At 45.0% G+C, this 21,540-nt stretch overlaps 1 protein-coding gene across 1 annotated transcript in view; it reads left to right on the top strand.

The window, feature by feature from the left end:
- LOC310791593 (intermembrane lipid transfer protein VPS13C-like) overlaps window positions 1-21,540 on the top strand; it is a gene marked incomplete at its 5' end in the record, with an annotated part of 96,708 nt that overhangs the window by 23,442 nt on the left and 51,726 nt on the right. The window contains 15 exons of the mRNA XM_083653260.1: window positions 5,570-5,689; window positions 7,877-7,980; window positions 8,665-8,832; window positions 9,938-10,242; window positions 10,555-10,705; window positions 12,730-12,862; window positions 12,996-13,114; window positions 13,339-13,508; window positions 14,577-14,833; window positions 14,958-15,190; window positions 16,367-16,459; window positions 17,061-17,294; window positions 18,301-18,432; window positions 19,496-19,585; window positions 21,080-21,235. Of these exons, the coding sequence (XP_083509386.1) occupies window positions 5,570-5,689; window positions 7,877-7,980; window positions 8,665-8,832; window positions 9,938-10,242; window positions 10,555-10,705; window positions 12,730-12,862; window positions 12,996-13,114; window positions 13,339-13,508; window positions 14,577-14,833; window positions 14,958-15,190; window positions 16,367-16,459; window positions 17,061-17,294; window positions 18,301-18,432; window positions 19,496-19,585; window positions 21,080-21,235 (2,465 nt within the window). The remainder of the gene's footprint in view (window positions 1-5,569; window positions 5,690-7,876; window positions 7,981-8,664; window positions 8,833-9,937; window positions 10,243-10,554; window positions 10,706-12,729; window positions 12,863-12,995; window positions 13,115-13,338; window positions 13,509-14,576; window positions 14,834-14,957; window positions 15,191-16,366; window positions 16,460-17,060; window positions 17,295-18,300; window positions 18,433-19,495; window positions 19,586-21,079; window positions 21,236-21,540) is intronic.

Here is a 21,540-nt window from a genome sequence, read left to right as displayed (position 1 = left end):
TTCCCCGACATTTTCTCCCCAATTGTACTTTGCCAAATCCTCCCCCCCTTGCCTCCCCGGCCGCTGCTCCACCCTCTGCCTATCTGGAGAGAGCCGTAGACTGGAACCATGCCTAGCACCACCCCTGTCAGCGCGGAGCTTCACCGGCAGGACGTAGCACGTGGGAGGATCACGCTATTCCCACCGGTTCCCTTCCGCCCTGACCAGGCGCCCCGACCGACCAGATGAAGCGATAGTGCAGCGACCATGACACAGCCTCAATCCGGCTTCGCCACCTGCAGACACAGCCAATCATGTCTATAGATGCCCAACCACGCCGGGAAAAACACTTTGTGGAACCTGCGAGCCTTGTGTTGGTGGGCCAGGAATCTGCCGCTCCCTCCCATTTCACATTAGAGAAGATGTGATCTGTTACTGTTCAATTACACTAGCTGTTTATTGTATCGTTGGGGTGAAAAAATTATCAGCATTCATAATTTGACTCACATCAAGTTGCCCTCAGAGTCCCGTGCAGCAGGCCGGTGGTTGTGGTGGTTGTAATCGATTGCCGCCAGAAGAGTGCGCGCCTCATACTGTGGTGGTCTGAATGCGAAGCGTTTTCCAGCATACATGAGTATGTGGTTTTGAAACGCTTCAAGGTCTGATGTTGTGCTGTGGATAGACAGACATAGCATCAGTCTTTCACATAACAGCTAAGGATAAAATATATAAATGAAAGTTAGTTTACTTCAATTTTTTAAATCCCGCTGGTTGATGAACTTCTTGATGTTCTTCAGTCTGCGTTTGTCCATGACGACCTCACTCAGAGCCAGGTGTGCAGGAGAACCTGTGTAAAAACCATAAACAAAACGTAGTTGGCCACACAGTGAGGTAAGTCATGTCGTCATCTCTCCGAGAGAGAGAGTGTGTCTGTCAGGTCTGTAAGGCATGATTGGATTAGGTTTCTAATGCGAGAACCTGCCATAGTGGGGCTAATACTAAGAAATTAGTGATGACACCATAAGGTCAGAGGTCACAAGGTGTCATGAGACAGGAGCTAGCGGGAGTATAACACAGACTCCCAGACATACTGTAGATATCAAAACGTCAGCATGTAACCTGTCATTGTACCTTGCACCATCCATGGCTTATCTCTGCTTCCCTCATCGAGTGGATCATGGTCACAGCTCCAATGAGACCACTGGTGCTTGTTCCTAACGTGCATCAGAACACCTTGCCACATCATCTAAGGGGAAGAGATCACATATTACATTCCAACACAGACAACAATTTGCGAGATGAGAACGAACTAGTAAACTGTACACTAACTAATAAATCCATAATAATTGCATTAGCCATGGGTGAGTATCACAAATTCATACTTTTAATCTCTCCACTGCCCCAGCGTGTTTACAGCAGTACCAGAAGTGGTTGACGATGTGTTTGATCCACGGAAGGATTGCAGAGTTTTGTTTGATAGCACCAGTCTAAGTGAGACAGTAAAAGCAGATTGTAAATGCTGTCTTTTTGGTAACAGATTTATAGTAGCCAGATTCACTATTTGTTTGTTGATTATCATTTGAAAAGTAAGAATTCAAAACATACAGCATGCAATTTCTTGCGCAGGTTTTTTGATGCATGCCAAATGTCCAGAGAGTGTTGAAGCCCCCACTCTTTGTATTTCCCACGCGTTGGATCTGTAAGAGAAAAAAACAAGGTGTTTGCTTGATGTAAAAGAGTAGATATCACAGATAGCGGTTGTTCTGGGCATGTACAGTACTTACCTAGTAGTAATGTGATCTGCGGGTGTGCATCTGTCACCACTTCTTTCACTGCGATTTCCTGCAGCAGGGCATCCATAGTCCTGATGAAGCCTTCCTTCTCCATCACCACTGAGTTTCTGTTTGTCTCTCTCTTGTCGATGGTGACAATGTGGACGATGTCTCTGGACTCCTGTTCTATAGTGGTGTATGTGCAGTATTGTGCACAGTGCCCTTCAAACAATCACAAAAAACATTAGTGGGGGCTTGCAGTAATGTAGTAGGGAGGGAGGTTTGCATTGGAGAGTAAACATTGAAAAAGCCGATATTTACCTGGTGAGTCCATCCTGCCATCACCTGTGATTTTGAGAAAATTAGTAATCACATGTTTACTAAGAAAAGTGACACCATATTACACTAACAAGAATTTGGTTAGTGTAGAGAGGAGAATACCTCAACACTAAATAAAAAAAATATTGCATTATGAAACTGGATACTAAACTAACCAAGCACGACGACACGATCATTGTCCTTCAGCTGTGCAATGACTGCTGCCCGCTTCTGCTTCCAGAAATCCTTGATCGCACAGATGCAGTATGCGTCTTGTATCTTGTAGAATGTCGAGTCCACCACCATACCCATCTCCATAAATTTGAAGAGCAGTGCAATCTTGGTGTAGTTGTTGCCAGAGAGAACAATGTTCGTTGACAACATGAAGTCTCCAGACTGCATCCCATACTTCAGCAGAGGCTGGGAGTTCCACTTCCAGACAATGTGGCCATTGGAGCAAAACTGTCGAGTATAAAGCAAAAACAAAACAACATAATTCCTTCATGTAATAATAGCCAAGGCGCATGGCTTTGTTCATCAATAATTAGAAGATGTCATGCTTTCAGAACTATTCCTTGTTTTGGGGTGTGGACTGTTCCAGCTTTATCTGTTGTAAACGGCAATCTTACCCATCTTATGATGATTGCAGTTCCCCTTTTTTTTGTTTTGATCTCAAACGGACAAGAGCTGCATTTCTTGCAGCTCTGGATTGGAAGCTGGAGAAATGTTGCTAGTTGTCGCAGATTTTCTTCATAGGCGATGCATGCACGTTTTCCGATGAGGTCAGCTTCGCTTAGCACCGTTGCAGGGTCGGACAACTCTGAAGTGTCTTCATCTAGCTGCTCTGATTGGAGTACACCATGCACAGTCTCATCCACACCAGCAATGGGTAGTGCGGCTAGATCAGGAGGATTTGGCAGTGCCCCACCTGGTCTGTGTGAAACACAAAGTGGACATTACTTCACTTGGAAAGCAATATTGCCCACAGAATCTAATACACAAAATGCAACATTTCTGAATTGAACACTAGTGAAATATGCTTTCCTAACATGGATCACAATGCAACACGGAAAATTGGTAGAATCTAGAGAACACAATGGACCACAGCATCCAAATAATGGCAATAGGAAACCATTTTTTCAGAACATACACCTTACTATACATGGCTGCAGCTTTTTACTTGTCCCTTACCTTATGTACATTGGTGGGACATAGTCTTCATCATCTTCTTCATCATCATCATCAACTCCGCCTTCCTGTCTGGACAGCCCAGGGAAGGTGTCGTCTTCCCAATCAAGTCTAAATGGAAAAACATTGAACAACAATATAATGCTATATGAGGAAGCTGATATAACAAGAAAATCGGTTCCGATATGAGCATGGGCACTTACGTGCTGTTCATCAGATCGTTGGCCTGTTGCTCATCAAAGTCCTGTGGATCCTCATCTAGGTTTATGGACCTCATGCTGAAAAAATAGCACATTCAGAACTGACTGGCTGAAGTTGAACAAATCGGTTCGTCCAGCCTAATTGACACAGTTCAGAAGCATACCTTTCTTCTAAAACGTTGATTACATCTGGCTCTTGTTCTTCTGGAATTTGCTGGACCCCAGGGATATGAAAATCTCCATCCCTATTGTGGAGAAAAATTCACAATCTAAGATTTGCAAAAGCTAACAAAAGAGTGGCCCACCATTCATACTTCCATGGAAGAAGATACACACACAAAAAACATGAAACTACCTAATTCATATATGTGTGTGTGTGTGTGTGTGTGTGTGTGTGTGTGTGTGTGTGTGTGTGTGTGTGTGTGTGTGTGTGTGTGTGTGTGAGAGAGAGAGAGAGAGAGAGAGAGAAAGAGGCAGGGATAGCCTACACTGCTCACAGTAATAATACAATACAATACTAAAGATTACAATAAAAAGCATACCTATCTCGGTCAGAGCCTGATCCAATGCTGGATAACAAAACGGGGACAGAGGAAGCTGGAGCAGAGGGTAACCGTTTAGAGCTTGGTGTTGATTGCATTGGTCGATAGCTGAAATACAGTAACAACAATGAGCTCCAGTTAGCCGACGCATGGTAGCATACAACGTAAATACGTCCTCTACAGTATTTCAGAAATAAAATATACATATCACATACCTGTCTAGGAGGAAAACAGCCACTTCACCGTCTGTTTTGAAACCCTTCATATCCCGAAAGTCTCTCCATCTGCTGAATGCGCGACCTATGTTGATGCGTGTTTTATCGCGTGCTTTATCATGAGTCTTCTTGCGTTCTCTTTGTTGGTCGGTACGGGGAATAATCTTCCTTTTTTTCTTTGCACCGGCCACGTAATTTGCACTGGCGACGTAATCATGATCTCGCAGTTCGGCCATAACCACAAAATAACTTCCAAACAAACTGTTAGAATATAACAACGAGAGGTGTTCGCGAGAGTAGCTAGCCCCTGGTTGTAGCTAGCTGGCGTTCGCTTGTTTATGGTGCGTTGCTAGGCAGAGCCGGCGGAAGCAGGGAGCTGCCGTAAACCGTTTCGTTTCACTTCCGGTTGTAGACGGTCCGGGTGTAACATTGATGAAGCAGACAGAGACTCTATAAGCACCAAGAGAGCAAACTCCAATTCACACGGTTTTGGTCTCAGATACTATTATAGGTAATATGTGATGCATCAATATTATAATTATACTGTTTAATAACAATAAAAAACCATCAAAAAGTTGCTCGTAGCTGCTTTAAAGTGACTGTTCTATCGAATTTCACAAAAAGGCATTTTTCTCAGCTTAAATTTTCAGACGCTGAAACCATGCTGTATTCAAGTGCTAATGCCTACATAACTACTAACTCTACAAACTAACTCTTTTAGACAGAGAAAGCACACATTCTATTAGTTCTTTTGAGATATTTTGTGTTCACAAAATCTTAGCAGAAAATAATCCTGGGCTGTTGAAAGATGAGCCAGAATCCTCAAAAAAAAACCTTGGCAGAAGCTACCTACAGTAAAACAAAAAACGGCTGGCAGTGAATGTGTTTAAAAAAAAAAAAAAAAAAAAAAAAAAAGACCAGTGCACCCAAAAAATAAATGACTAGAAACCACATAATATGTTATTGTGTTGTTTATTAATTATTAATAATGAGAAACAGATGACACTAGATAGATTAACTGAACACCTGCTGTAACCAACACATAAGGTCTGAAATGAGGATTACAGAGCTGTGTTTTTTTTTTTATAATGTCCTCCTGAGGAGCATGCCCCCGGACTCAAATGCAGGGAATTCATTTTTAACGGGTAACTAGTAATTGTATTGGATTCAATTTTTAAAGTAACTCTCCCAACCCTGCATAAAATACAATAACATCATCATTATTATAAAAAGTACCCGCACCACGTGTTCACTAAAATAGTTTCCAAGCTTTTCCCAGGGACAGACTAAAGCCACAGCTCAAAACTCATCAACTAAAATCCAACATGTCCGCTCTCTCTCCGTCTCCCTGCCAGCCGCTGTGGCCTCGCCCTCTGACAGTGATGTCATCGACCTGAAGGTGATGGTGACGCTGGGAGCCTTCAACGTCCTGGTGTGCGACCAGAGCTGCAACATGGCCGACATCAAGATCCAAGGTACAGAGCCACCAGACCACCATAACAAATCACTATATCACTATCAAGGTACAGAGCCACCTGACCACCATAACAAATCACTATATCACTATCAAGGTACAGAGCCACCAGACCACCATAACAAATCACTATATCACTATCAAGGTACAGAGCCACCTGACCACCATAACAAATCACTATATCACTATCAAGGTACAGAGCCACCTGACGACCATAACAAATCACTATATCACTATCAAGGTACAGAGCCACCTGACGACCATAACAAATCACTATATCACTATCAAGGTACAGAGCCACCTGACCACCATAACAAATCACTATATCACTATCAAGGTACAGAGCCACCAGACCACCATAACAAATCACTATATCACTATCAAGGTACAGAGCCACCTGACCACCATAACAAATCACTATATCACTATCAAGGTACAGAGCCACCAGACCACCATAACAAATCACTATATCACTATCAAGGTACAGAGCCACCTGACCACCATAACAAATCACTATATCACTATCAAGGTACAGAGCCACCTGACGACCATAACAAATCACTATATCACTATCAAGGTACAGAGTCACCAGACCACCATAACAAATCACTATATCACTATCAAGGTACAGAGCCACCAGACGACCATAACAAATCACTATATCACTATCAAGGTACAGAGTCACCAGACCACCATAACAAATCACTATATCACTATCAAGGTACAGAGCCACCAGACGACCATAACAAATCACTATATCACTATCAAGGTACAGAGCCACCTGACGACCATAACAAATCACTATATCACTATCAAGGTACAGAGCCACCAGACGACCATAACAAATCACTATATCACTATCAAGGTACAGAGCCACCTGACGACCATAACAAATCACTATATCACTATCAAGGTACAGAGCCACCAGACGACCATAACAAATCACTATATCACTATCAAGGTACAGAGCCACCAGACGACCATAACAAATCACTATATCACTATCAAGGTACAGAGCCACCAGACGACCATAACAAATCACTATATCACTATCAAGGTACAGAGCCACCTGACCACCATAACAAATCACTATATCACTATCAAGGTACAGAGCCACCTGACCACCATAACAAATCACTATATCACTATCAAGGTACAGAGCCACCAGACCACCATAACAAATCACTATATCACTATCAAGGTACAGAGCCACCTGACCACCATAACAAATCACTATATCACTATCAAGGTACAGAGCCACCAGACCACCATAACAAATCACTATATCACTATCAAGGTACAGAGCCACCTGACCACCATAACAAATCACTATATCACTATCAAGGTACAGAGCCACCAGACGACCATAACAAATCACTATATCACTATCAAGGTACAGAGCCACCTGACGACCATAACAAATCACTATATCACTATCAAGGTACAGAGCCACCTGACGACCATAACACATCACTATATCACTATCAAGGTACAGAGCCACCAGACCACCATAACAAATCACTATATCACTATCAAGGTACAGAGCCACCTGACCACCATAACAAATCAACCACTCAATTATCTGGGATGTGTTTCTGGCCTACTTGGACGAGGTTAAAAGCGATACGTAACTCACCCAGCTGACTTCTCGTGGACCCTTTGCGTGGGATCCCACGCACATCTCTTGCAAGCACTTTACGCTACGCGGCTGGTAGCTGTTGGAATGTGGATGATATGTTTGTTTTTGTTTGTTTTGTTTTTCTTTCTGTGTCTGAGCCTTTTGTTTTTCACATTATGAAAATATTAAAATAAAATATGGGGGGAGGGGGGGGGAGACAAAGCCCCCACTTTTACTGCTGCTGCTGCAGTTCTACACAAGTAAATTGGACTAACATCTGTATATGGAAAGGCTGGGTGATGTACTGTATGAAGAGTTTTCCTCCAAAATGCTGTGTCCAAAAAAACATTATTCCACAAAGTTCCTCATTCAATATCTTTACAATATAGAAGATATTGTCTTTTAAAGGGATCTTTTTATCCACCGAAGACTGAAGTCTCCTGCTGAAAGTCATAAAAGAACTAGTTTTATTTGTAAACAGTAGTTGGAAGTAGTTAGTAGTTAGTCAGAAGTCATAGGTGAGTATCCTCTTTGTATTGATGTCTGTGTTTTGCCCTGTTTGTTCCTCAGGTATGAACGGCTCTCTGCTGATGCAAGGTCCTCAGACTCAGCTCTCCGCCCGCCTCCGAGATTTCATCGTCATCAACGTCGATCCAAAGAGCGTCCACAAGAAGGCAAGGCGCCGCCGCTCCACTGTCACTGTTACTGTGACTTTCACTGTCACTGTCACTGCTGCTATCTGAGCTGAGCTACAGGGACAACGTCTTAACGCAGCCATTGACAAACTTCAGAATGCCGCGGCCCACTTTGAAATCTGAAAATCTTCCAACCCTTATCACAACTCACACAACTACACACAAGTCTGCTGTATTACTCTATATTTTTATAACAGCTATAAAACAACTTTGTTTTCTTAGTTCTGATTACTTTTCTAAAGCAAATATTTCATCATGAATATTTCATGGTATTCCAAACGTAATTACAAAATTGAAAATTGTAAATGTAAAAATCTGTATATACAAATTGTATGTAGGCCTATATGACCCATAGCTGCCAACAGTAGGCTGTGAAAAATGCTACCTTATCTGTCAAAGGGAGAAAGGGAAAAAAATCATGAGTGTTGGCAGGTATGCCCCCCCGTGGACCACCTGCACTACCTCCACGGCCCACCTGCAGTACCTCCACGGCCCACCTGCAGTACCTCCACGGCCCACCTGCAGTACCTCCACGGCCCACACTCTGGGAATCACTGGTGTAACAGATTCATCACTTTGGCTGCTCTGAAAATCCTCCTCAGTCTGATACTCTTCACTCAGCACTTTCCTCTTGACTCAGTTCATCATCTTTGCGTCTGGCAGGCCATCTCCATCGTGGGCGACGAGGTGTTCAGCTTCTCCATGAGTTTGACTCCCAGCGCCACAGAGGGCGCCGGGTATGCCGACATGAGCAAGACGGACGGGCGGGTGAAGCTGAACGTGGGCTGCATCCAGCTGGTTTACCTGCACAAGTTCTTCATGTCTCTGCTGGTGAGCCTCGCACCACATCACACCTGTCCAGTGTCTCTAACAATGTGAGGATAGAGACAGAGAAGCATTACAGTCGAAACTTTGCAAATTAAATCAAACAGATATGAAGAAGTCATGTTTTGTTCTCTTAACAAAAACCTTCACCTTCCGTTTTAAATGCCGTATATGTAAGACTCAGAAATTCTCACGAGGACTCCAATTCACTCGGTGACACTTGGGAATACAAAGATGTTGTTATTTAACTTTCAACCAAGGTGCATGAAGGAGTAAAAGTTTGAAAAGAAGTAGAAACTAGCTTAGATGAGGCCTATTTTTTTTTTTTTTTTTTAGGCCTTTATTTCTAATTCTAAGTATTTTCTCATATTTAGTACCAAGCCTCCTTGTTTTCTGATCGGTTTCTTTTGGGGTTCATTTTTTTGTTGGTTTGGTTTGTTTTGTTACTGCAATGCATTACTGATAATTACGGTAATTGTCAACGGCATGCTCCAGAGACAGCATGGGCCCCATGGTAATTCAAATGTAGCTGCTGCCATCTTTTGGCACTTGTACGTTACTACAAACTACAGTTACAGTACATTCTATAACAGGCACTAGGAGTTTACCTGGATCAATTGTTGTTTTTTCCTGTGTTTGTTGCCTGTATTTGGGGCTGGTCTTTATGTGTTATATGACCCGGCCATTATCGGAGACCCAGCTTTTAATTGACTACCGGCTAATATTAGAGGAAATATATATACTAGGCATCTGGCGCTATGCAGGTATTTTGAGATTTTGAGTGATTTGATTACTTTCATTTCCATAGAACCTCACGGTGAATAAGTATTTTCATAAAACAAAAGGGAAAGTATTTTTATGGTTTTGGTGGGATGCCACTGTAGACAATTGTTGTGGAATGTTGAAACCCATTTTTCCCACGTTTTACTTTTAGACACATAACAGATTAAAATACTCATAACCTTTGATCTGAGAGAGCTATAGCAGTAATTCCAAAAGTGATATACTGTATAGGGAAGAGTTTATAAGTGTTTTTGCAGGCCACCGCACAATATGGTGTAGTAGTTTATTGTAAATAAACTCATTGTTATTTTTGCGCCCTGTCGTTCAGAACTTCACCAACAACTTCCAGACGGCGAAGGAGGCTCTGAGTGCAGCGACGGCCCAGGCGGCGGAGAAGGCAGCGTCCAGCGTCAGAGACTTTGCCCAGAAGAGCTTCCGTCTGTCCATGGACATCAGGCTGAAGGCCCCCCTCATCCTCATCCCCCAGTCCTCCGTCTCCCACCAGGCGCTGGAGGTGGACCTGGGTCTGATCACCCTGGGGAATAGCTTCTCTCTGCTGCCCGTGGATGGCTGCCCGCTGCCCGCTGTCATCGACAACATGGACCTCCAGCTGACGCAGCTCAAACTATCCAGGTCTGTCGCTCTGCAGGGATGAGCTCTGGGTTCTATAAAAACTACGGTGGAAAAAATTGCATTTTTCATTAAAGGGACATTTCACCAAAGAACAGTGTGGAGGTATTTTTCCGTGTTAAACACAGTGTTGGCCCGAAGGACCCCGCCCAGCCAGGAAACTAGACACTGTCTCTCGAAGCTACACCTCCAAAATCGAACACCATATCTAGTCTGATATCACCATATCCATATACTATCCATCTATTGCCCAGCCCTAGCTTCTGGATTCAGCATGAGACTGTCTCACTGGTTTGTTGGTTTGTGGTTCTGCAGGATCTGCATGGACCCTGTGGCGTCAGGCGGGCCCAGCTCAGAGCTGCTGGAGCCACTCAACCTCACGCTGAGCATCAAGAGGAACCTGGCCGCCTCCTGGTACCACAAGATGGCAGTCGTGGAGATCGACGGAGACCTGAAGCCCATGAAGGTACGAGCGGGTCTACAGCCGGCTGAGGAACCTTCTTCACTTCACATCGTTATTGTCCTGTGAGGGACATCTGCTTTACAGACAGGGTTTAATGCTGGATTCTGATGGTCCCATTTCCAGAGTTGGGAAGTCAGTCTTCTGACTTAAGTGGGTTCATGAGCTGTTAAGTCATAATGTGGAAGCAGCATGGACGCTACCGAGACGATGTTATTGCTCAGAGCGTTTAAACAACACGTTGGGACATTTAGACTTGCACAATACATTCCACAAACCCACTAAAATATTGCTTTATCTAACTTGTTGTTATGGTTAATGTTAATACATAACATTTCAATTTAGGGACGCACCGATTGCAAAATTCTGCGCCGATAGCGATGTTTAAGAGAACAATTTGGCTGATAGCCACTACCTATGACTATGTGCGTGCCCGAATTACACAAATTTCCGGACTGCACCCCATCGGGTCCCCAGCAGCGCACCCGCCAAGTTTTGAAGTCGATCGGACGAATGATTGCAGAGATTTTTTTTATTTTTTATTTAACCTTTATTTATCCAGGTTAGCCTCGTTGAGATTAAGAACCTCTTTTTCAAGAGGGACCTGGCCAAGAAAAGCAGCATACAATTATACAAGTTGCAGACGCCACAACAAACATCTCATAACATTACTAAACTACATGGTACACATACATTCAGTCATTCATAAAAGCAAGTTCAACTATGAGGAAAAAAAACAGTTGCAATTTTCACCGTCCTCCCTACCTTTAACCATCGTTTTAAAAACATTTAATGAGACCAGCTCCTGCAATTTCAGGTCCTTCTGGAGCTCATTCCATGCCATCGGTGCTGAGAACTGAAACGCCTTTTTACCATACTCTGTACGAGCCCTTTTTACATTCAATAAAAAAAGGTTTTGTGAGCGTAAAGAGTAATTGTTGTTGCTCTGCTGGACTATGTATGTACACAAATAATTTGGGAGTTGTTTTAATATCGCCTTATAAATAAAAAGATACCAGTGACTCAGCCTACGTAGAGTCAGGGATGACCAGCCCACTTTCTGGTAGAGAACACAGTGGTGAGTTAGATTTTTACAGTTTGTGCTAAACCTTAAAGCCCGTGATAAATGGGGAGATATGCGGAGGACACACGCGCGCACACACACACACACACAACACACACGCGCACACACACACACACACACACACACACACACGCGCGCGCGCACAAACACAAACACACACACACACGGCCCTGGAATTAATATGTATATATTTCTACACTCACTGAAGGGACCTTCTGGGTGTTTGCATAATTACAGCCTGTCACTAACTCCTGTGCTCTTGTTTTTGCACACGGTCCACATTGCAGCCGTTGAAGATACGATCTGTACCCTCCTGTCCGGTGACAGCTTGACTCTGACGGTGTTTAGTTAGTTTAGCTCGATCAGTTGGTATGTCTGTTGACAGCCTGTAGCTCTAGTGGAGGATTCAAAGTTTTTTTTATGGAAGCCCTGGCAGGCAATTAAGAAAAGAAAAAAAATCTAACTTCCTTCAAATAATAATAAAATAAAATAATATATGAAACAAGCGGGGGGATATTTGCCTTTTTTTTGTCAGGCGCATGTTTCTAAATGCATGTTGCTGTAATACCTCTCGACCACAAGAGTGCGCCACTAGACCATGTTCTACATAGGACTGAAAGCATCAATTTCTTCTTCCAAAGTACATACATTGTGTTAGCAAGTTATGCCATTTCCCCCCTACTTCACAGATGAAAAAAGAAAAGAAAATTGAACTTAATGCTGGCTAAACTTTTACAGGAGCGAAAACTACATTAGTCAGATCCGACTTGGAAAATGGATTCCTAGATTTTTGTTCTCAATTGCCTCTCATGGCTTCCGTACATTTTGACCTGAAGAGGAAAACTATGGACTGAAGCATGATTAAACCTCTGGATTCAAAGTGAAAGTCGTGGGGAGAAAGCAGGCTAAAAGCTGTACCTCTGTCCTGTGCTTCCTGCGCCTCCAGGCGGCGCTGAGTCAGGACGACCTGAAGGTTCTGCTGAGGATCCTGATGGAGAACCTGGGAGAGGCTGAGAGCCCAGCCCCTGCTGCATCCACACAGGCAGAGAGCCTACACATCACAACATATACACACACAGGTACACACACACACACACACACAGGTACACACACACACACACACACACACACACACAGGTACACACAGGTACACACACGTGTGCGCGCGCGCGAGAAGATCTGGCTGTAAACAGTTTGTGATGTTGCCCTCAGGCGGCGCGGAGAAGCAGAGTGACATCAGCGATCAGGAGGAGGAGCCTCAGGAAACTGTCAAGTTCAACTTCAACATTGAGTCTCTGGCTCTGGTGTTGTACAGCCACGCCCCCAAACAGGTGAGTCTCTGGCTCTGGTAAGAACAGAGGGATCATTCTTGCTACAGATGGCTGACTCAGTCCATATGTTTTTATACGTCTATGAATCTGTCCCATGATGTCTGATCCTTCACCATCTCTCTCCCCTGCCCTCCCTGCAGTCTCCTGGGCTGGGCCTGCTCTCTCCCCTGCCCTCCCTGCAGTCTCCTGGGCTGGGCCTGCTCTCTCCCCCGCCCTCCCTGCAGTCTCCTGGGCTGGGCCTGCGGCAGCAGAGCCTGCGTCTGGGGGAGCTGGCCCTCCACAAGCTGCAGGCGTCTGGGAAGCTGCTGAGCGACGGCAGCATGGAGCTCAGCACCGTGCTGAGCGGCTGCACGCTGGACGACCTGCGCACTGCCATGACCCGCGTTAGCTCCAGGTGAGACCTCTGCTTAAGTAGCGATAATGAATCCTTAATTAACAGTTAACTAATGTGCCTAGTAATCATTTACTAATGCTGTTCATGTGAACTAAGCCTTAATTAAGAGTTAACTAATGTGTCTACACTGTCTAGTAATTATTACTTATACTGTTCATGTTAACTAAGGTATTGAGGTTGGTTTGAGGCATGACCTCACTGAGGTTAAGGTTAGAGCAAGCTTATGACCAAGGCTGTTAATTAAAGGTTAGTTAATACTTATTAACCATCAACTAACTCTTAAATAAGGTACTCTTTAGTGTTACCCATTACTTTTTTATTTAATTTGATATCTGATTTACTTATTTTATACTCAAGTTTTTTGTACTACTATTTTTACTATTAGTGGAGTAGGAGTTTCATTATTGATTGCTTGATTGAAAGAAAGGTGAATAGAGAACACAGTAAATACACCACCGAAGAAGAATATCCACACAGGCTAACACAGTTAGCTAATGCAGTCCACGTACGTCAGCAAACAACCTGCAACAACACAGAGTCCAGTAAAAAGATACAAACCTTGGCCCTAGACAACTGAATTGGTTAAACTCACAAACACATAATCAAGTGAGGCATATAATCAAGTTGAATGCATCACATAGGGTAAGAACATAATGTTGTACTAGGTGATGACGTGGAGCTAATTGTAAGCTACGTCGAAAATCAAATGATCAAATAATAACAATTCCTAGACAGTAATATTTATGAGCCAGGTTTTCATAACAATTAGTAAGTGACCACATTAACACGCTCTGATGTCCCATCTGTCGGGCGGCTGTAGCTCAGGAGGTACAGCGGGTCGTCCACTAATCGATGGTTCGATTCCCGGCTCCTCCAGTCTGCATGTTGACGTGTCCTTGGGCAAGACACTGAACCCCACATTGCTCCCGTTGGTGTGCCAGCACCCTGCGTGGTAACCTGCCACCATCGGTGTGTGAATGGGTGAATGTACCTACTGAGTGTAAAGCACTTTGGATAAAAGCGCTATATAAATGCAGGCCATTTACCATTTACCATCTGTCTGTGCAGGATGATCAGGAAGCGTGAGGAGGAGAGCGCCGAGGCCATGATCGACGTGACGTACCGTCAGAGTGCGGCGGGGGCGGGGCCTGAGCGTGAGGTGGTGGCCGTGCTGCAGAAGCTCTACCTGTGTGCCAGCGTGGACTTCCTCATGACCGTGGCCGACTTCTTCATCCAGGCGCTGCCGCAAAGCCCCGCCCCCCCGGCCTCCACCGCCGCCCACAGCGACAGGCTGCCTCTGAAACAGCTGGCCGAGCCCCGCGGAGGTTCCGCCTCCAACGCCGGTAAGACACCCAATGCCCTGCGGAGGCTCCGCCTCCAATGCCAGTAAGACATCAATGCCAGTTTGGGGGGGGAAGCATCGCAATTCACTTTATTTTTAATGTTCAGCCCCTGAGCAGCAGTGGAAGCGGACGCGGCTGCGGGCGGTCGTGGTCGACCCGGAGGTGGTGTTTGTGGCCGACCTGCTGCGGGCCGACGCCCCCTCGCTGGTGGCCTCCTTCCAGTGTGACGTCAGCCTGACGGAGGAGGGCGGAGCCCACAGCATGATGGCCAACCTCAGGGAGCTCCGCCTCCTGGCCTGCCCCTTCCTCCACAGCCCAGAGCACAAGGGCATCACCACCGTGAGACACACACGCCACACACATGCACGCACACACACACTCACGTACCAGCACACACACGCAGGGGCGGACTGGGATCATAATTCAGGCCGGGCATTAGATACCAAGCAGGCCAGGCTGATACGGGCCGACGTGCGTGCCGGCGTCCGAAGGGCGGCGGCGAATGTTTTTTTAGCCCGTTTGTAGCCCAATTTGGGCCGTTTGAAGCCAGATTTGGGCCGTTTGAAGCCCAATTAGGGTCGTTTGAAGCCCGATTTGGGCCGTTTGAAGCCCAATTTGGGCCAAGTCCAACTTTACAATGAGATGCACCCACTTTAACCCTTAATAAAGTAATAAAAGCACTAGTAAACCAGTAGGCGGCGCCTGGCCTGCTGTTCAGTGAGTGGCCTGACTGCGGGCACACACAAAAAAAAAAAAAATTGCAGGCCAGGCCACCGGGCATTTGCCCGACGTGCCCGATTATGCAGTCCGCCCCTGCACACACGCCACACAGCACACACGTACGCACACACACAGAGACACACACACACACACACACAGAGACACACACACACACACACACACACAGAGACACCCACGCACGCACTCACCCACGCACACACAGAGCACAAGGTCATCACCACGTGAGACACACACACACGTACGCACTCACACACACACACACACACACACAGAGCACAAGGACATCACCACGTGAGACATATGGAGTTATTTCTCTGTCTTTATGGAGTCCCGCAGGAATGAGTCCTAAAACCTGTCTGGAAGTCAATGGTGTTTTTCTATGGGGATTTTGGTTAAATGACTGAAATAACGTCTGTGCTGAACAACAGTTTATGAAACAAAGACCACTTTATAATTTTTGAAGTGTTTTCTGAAAATTAGATTTACGCTTCAAAAATGTGGTGATAATTTGTGAAGGTTATCGTGTTGAACACAAAGGTCTCAGTTTCATAAACGTCTGTTAACCACAGATCTTATTTCAGGCACCTAACCAAAAATCCCTATAGAAAAATGCCATTGGCTTCCAGATGAGGGAACCAGCACAATGCTAACTTCTGGGTTGACCTACAACAATACGTCATTCCTGCTCTACTTTATTATGCAGTCAAAGAGTTTTGTTACTTTGCAAATCCAATAGTATATTTGACTGATAGAAATCTCATTCTTTGCCAATAGGTGTTGAGGCCTTGCTCAGTCGCTTTGGAAACCAAAAGCCAGCCCAACCAACCACTGACCGGCTTTGTGACAGTGGAGGAAGTCTTCGTCAAGGTACTTTCAGCTGAAATTGATCTTATTTATATGTATGATAGATAGTATGTATAGATAGGTAGATGGATAGATGTATTTCCTCCAAAAGTGGCCGGTAGTCATTTAAAATACCGGTAACTGATAATGACGTGGTCGACACAAACGAAGGCCAGGAGTAAAAACAACGTTGGATATGGGTAAACTCCTGGTGTTTGTTATAGTTTGTAGTAACATGTAAATTAAACATAGACTGTATAAAAAGCTACCGTGACATCACCTATTGGTTTTTAGACTTGTGTTTGGAAGTCTGGAGGTTAGCATTTTCACCGTCGCCATCTTGGTTATTTGGAGACAGAAGTGATGTGAATTTGGACAAGTGATCGGCGAGCTGCGCGATCACTGGACAGGTGACATGTCAATCACGCCCAAAAGTGTTTTATCTTCTAGGGACCATAATTTACTAAATGAACATCATGCTGTATTGAAGAAGACTTGAAACTAGTGATTGAGACCATCAACTCCTTAGGAAAGATGAACAACCTTCACCCAGAGAGCAGGATGAGAGAAAGCTGCTGTGTGGCAGAACCTTTGAGGTTAACTCCTGTGAACTCCTCTGCTGCAGATCTCTCCGGTCATCTTGAACACGGTGATGACGATAACGGCGGCCATGACGGCCAAGCCTCAGAGCGAGCAGAGCCAGGAGGCGCGGCCCGGCGTCACAGACCTGTGGTCTGTCATGAACATCTACGCCTGTAACTACTGGTTCCTGGGGGTGGACCAGGCCACCGAGGCCACGGAGAGCTTCACCGAGCCGGACGCACGCAACCAGGGAGAGAGCTTCGCCGTCGACGTCAAGGTGCCACGTTTATATCCTCTTGAGTCCTCGGTGGCGACATCGCGACACGAGGCGATCAGCGCTCACTCCCATCGATGCTTAATTGACAAAAAACGGTCTTTATCAGTTAACAAGTCCGACCAGCGAGTCCTTGTCTCCAACGTCCGAGTCCAAATGCATGAATGCTTGAGTCATCAGTGCCTCAAGTCCAAGTCGAATCACGACTCCTGAAAATTGGACTTTGGGTCTGAGTCCTGGACTACAAGTACTACAACACAGAGTCCAGGTGACTGTGGACTCAGGCCTGTGTAGTTCAGTATGCTCTGTGTAACGTGTGTGTTGTCTTTGACAGGTGGTCCAGGTGACTCTGGACTCAGGTCTGTGTAGTTCAGTATGCCCTGTGTAACGTGTGTGTTGTCTTTGACAGGTGGTCCAGGTGACTTTAGACTCAGGCCTGTGTAGTTCAGTATGCTCTGTGTAACGTGTGTGTTGTCTTTGACAGGTGGTCCAGGTGACTTTAGACTCAGGCCTGTGTAGTTCAGTATGCTCTGTGTAACGTGTGTGTTGTCTTTGACAGGTGGTCCAGGTGACTGTGGACTCAGGCCTGTGTAGTTCAGTATGCTCTGTGTAACGTGTGTGTTGTCTTTGACAGGTGGTCCAGGTGACTGTGGACTCAGGCCTGTGTAGTTCAGTATGCTCTGTGTAACGTGTGTGTTGTCTTTGACAGGTGGTCCAGGTGTCTCTGGACTCAGGCCTGTGTAGTTCAGTATGCTCTGTGTAACATGTGTGTTGTCTTTGACAGGTGGTCCAGGTGTCTCTGGACTCAGGTCTGTGTAGTTCAGTATGCTCTGTGTAACGTGTGTGTTGTCTTTGACAGGTGGTCCAGGTGTCTCTGGACTCAGGTCTGTGTAGTTCAGTATGCTCTGTGTAACATGTGTGTTGTCTTTGACAGGTGGTCCAGGTGACTTTAGACTCGGGCCTGTGTAGTTCAGTATGCTCTGTGTAACGTGTGTGTTGTCTTTGACAGGTGGTCCAGGTGACTCTGGACTCGGGGCTGGGCCACAGGACCGTCCCGTTGCTGCTGGCTGAGTCTTCCTTCAGCGGCTCGGCCAGGAACTGGTCCTCCCTGCTGCACCTAAACGCAGACATGATGCTGGAGGTGACTGTGGGGATCACTCACATTTTACTGACTCAGGGAAATACCCGTGCAGAGAATCATTGTTAGCTCACTCATGATGCGTCATCATGTAACATGAGATGGATTTGCATTATTTAATACATCACATTAATATATTTTAATCACTTCTTTTACTTGGAAAAAAAAAAAAGAATTGCAGTGTTGCTCTCAAACCTATTCTGTTTGATTGCATGATAAAGACACAAAAGTGAAAAAAAAGTACCGGTAGTTTGTTGATTGATATTCAACAAAGCCTTGTAATAAACAATGTTGTTCTCATCTTGATCAGGCGCGGACTGCATGTTCGGGCACGTCGGGCCGATGCCCGGTGGCCTGGCCTGGCCTGGCCTGCAAAAAAAGAGCCACCGTGATGTCACTCATTCATTTCTGGACTCTTGTGTTTGAGCCTTGAGTTTTGCATTGCTCAACACTTGGCTATAGGGTATAGAGACTAAAACCATTGTTGGCCTAATTTTTCAGAAACAAAGGTTGGGGCTTGAGCAGAACACACTAGCATGTCTTTAATGTTAGGGGCTTGCTTAAACAGGAAGATGTTTAATGAAACTGAGAATATGTCAATGTTTATTATTATTGTTATTATGACGTGTAGTTCTTAAGCCTGTGGAGAATAACGCAGTATGCCCGATCTGATCACTCTTCCTGAAATTAAGTTTGCTGTGAAGCGTTTGTACAGAGGCATGTTTTTGGTTTTACTTCTTCATATTATACTTGCAGTTATCTAGGCAATGTTGATGTTTCTATTTGTGAACAAATAGGTAACATGTATCATCGCATTAGCGTTATATTCACTAAATCTTGCTTCAAATGACCCAAATTGGGCTTCAAACCGGCCAAATTGGGCTTCAAACAGCCCAAGTTTTTCAAGCGCACATCGGCCCATGTCGGCCTGGCCTGCTTGGTAACTAATGCCCGGCCTGAATTATGATCCCAGTCCGCCCCTGATCTTGATCCTAACAGTCTTGTCAGCAATCCAGAAGTTGAATGTATAAATAATGATATAATAATATGTCCTGTGTGTCTGCAGGTAAACTACTTTAATGAGAGCCATGCAGTCTGGGAGCCGCTGATAGAGAGAGTGGATGGCGGGAAACGCAGGTGGAACCTCATGCTGGAGGTGAGACTGTTAGCAGTTAGCTTCTGTTTCCGCTAGCAGCACTAACACTGTGTCTGTTTAAGCTAACAGCGCTAACACTGTGGAGACAGACAGCAGTGTTAGAGACTGCTGACTAGGGATGCAGCGGTTTCCGGTTTGAAGGTATACCCCGGTTTGAAAAAGTCACGGTATCAAAACCACTAAGATTTGCCGTCATACCTTCTCCACGGTATCAGCTGTTTCCCCAAAACAACGTGCCTGTTGCTTGCAGAGTGCAGCTTACGCGGCCCCTCCCCCTTGCTGCATGCCTACCTAGACGCACAGTAGTGAGGAGCTGTCCTTGACTGTGTTTACAACCGTGTGTGTGATAAAGCAGGAGAACGCAAGGAAGGACCCCCCTGAACTTTCCCCCCATCTAAAAAGACGACGTCGGCTGTATGGGAATATTTCGGCTATTGTAAAATCACAGATGGCCATAGCCTTAACGCGAGACTCATCAGAATGACTGATGAGTCTCGCGTTGAGCCTAGGATGGCCGGGGTGATCTGCGTGAGCACGACCCGTCGTTATTTGTCAAATTCAAGCTACATTAAAACGTTGTCTTGCTTCAACATACATCGCATTGGACATAAACTATTTCCACCCGCAGGTTTGAGGAGTAGCTAACAAACGTCTGATAAATGCTCTCTCTATGCTAACGTTACCTACTGAGGCAGCTAACATGGCTAATTAGCTAGTTAACACCAGCTATCTTTCTCCACTAACTAACGTTAACGTTAGTTGACTGAGCGAACGTCGCTATACAGCAGGTCGTTATCAAAACGTATTGCACTGAAGAGAAGTAACATTAGATAATGACGAAAGACTCCTCCAACCTGTCAGTGGAAAATTATGCACAAACTTTGTGTGTGTGAGTGAGAGAGAGAGAGAGAGAGACAGAAACAGGGACAGAGGCTGTGTGTGTGTGTGTGTGAGGAAACAATAATTGTGTCCAGTGTTCACCCATTACAAAAGAGAAGCGTGTATTTGATATTATTATGATGTTTTAGTTTCACATCAAATTAATTAGATTAAATCATTTACATTTATAAGTAAGAACAGTACTATATTAACATAGTATAATAACAAACTATATTAACACATACTTGCCAGTTAACTGTCATTACAGTTGGAGGTTACATTAACATTTTTTCTCAGTCCACAATTCAGCAAACTGTTAAAAATAAAATAAATTTTGTTCATTGGCATTTTTTACACATAAAGGTCCGCAATACCGCGATACCGTGAAACCGTGGTATTTTTGTCCAAGGTTATCATACCGTCAAAAACTCATACCGTTGCATCCCTACTGCTGACACAACACACACTGACACAAACACACTGCTTTATACTGTATAAAGGTCTATATTAAGGCATTCCATGTCTTCACTCTTGATCTGGGTGAATTATTCTGCATTCTTTGTGTCCAAACTGAGTGTGGATCTGACCCAGTGTCTGATATGTTTGGTCCTGCAGATGAAGAACAACCCGGTCCAGGACAAGAGTCCAGTTCCTGGAGACGACTTCATCGTTCTCCCTGAACCTCGCACTGCCATCACCATCTGCTCCAAAGACACCATGAACATCACTGTGTCGCAATCCTGCCTCAACGTCTTCACCAACCTCTCCAAGGTAAGACTCTCTACCTCAACGTCTTCACCAACCTCCAGCTCCAGGGTAAGGCCCTACCTCAACGTCTTCACCAACCTCCATGGTAAGACTCTACCTCAATGTCTTCACCAACCTCTCCAAGGTAAGACTACCTCAAAGTCTTTACCAACCTCTCCAAGGTAAGACTCTACCTCAACATCTTCACCAAACTCTCCAAGGTAAGACTCCTCCTCAAGGTCTTCACCAACCTCCAAGGTAAGCCTCATCCTCGGTGTCTTCACCATCCTCCAAGGTAAGCCTCAACCTCAACACTGACCCACAATGCT

This window comes from Poromitra crassiceps (assembly GCF_964638095.1).
Source record: "Poromitra crassiceps genome assembly, chromosome: 16".
NCBI classification, from domain to species: domain Eukaryota; kingdom Metazoa; phylum Chordata; class Actinopteri; order Beryciformes; family Melamphaidae; genus Poromitra; species Poromitra crassiceps.
This window is presented reverse-complemented; position numbering and strand designations above follow the sequence as displayed.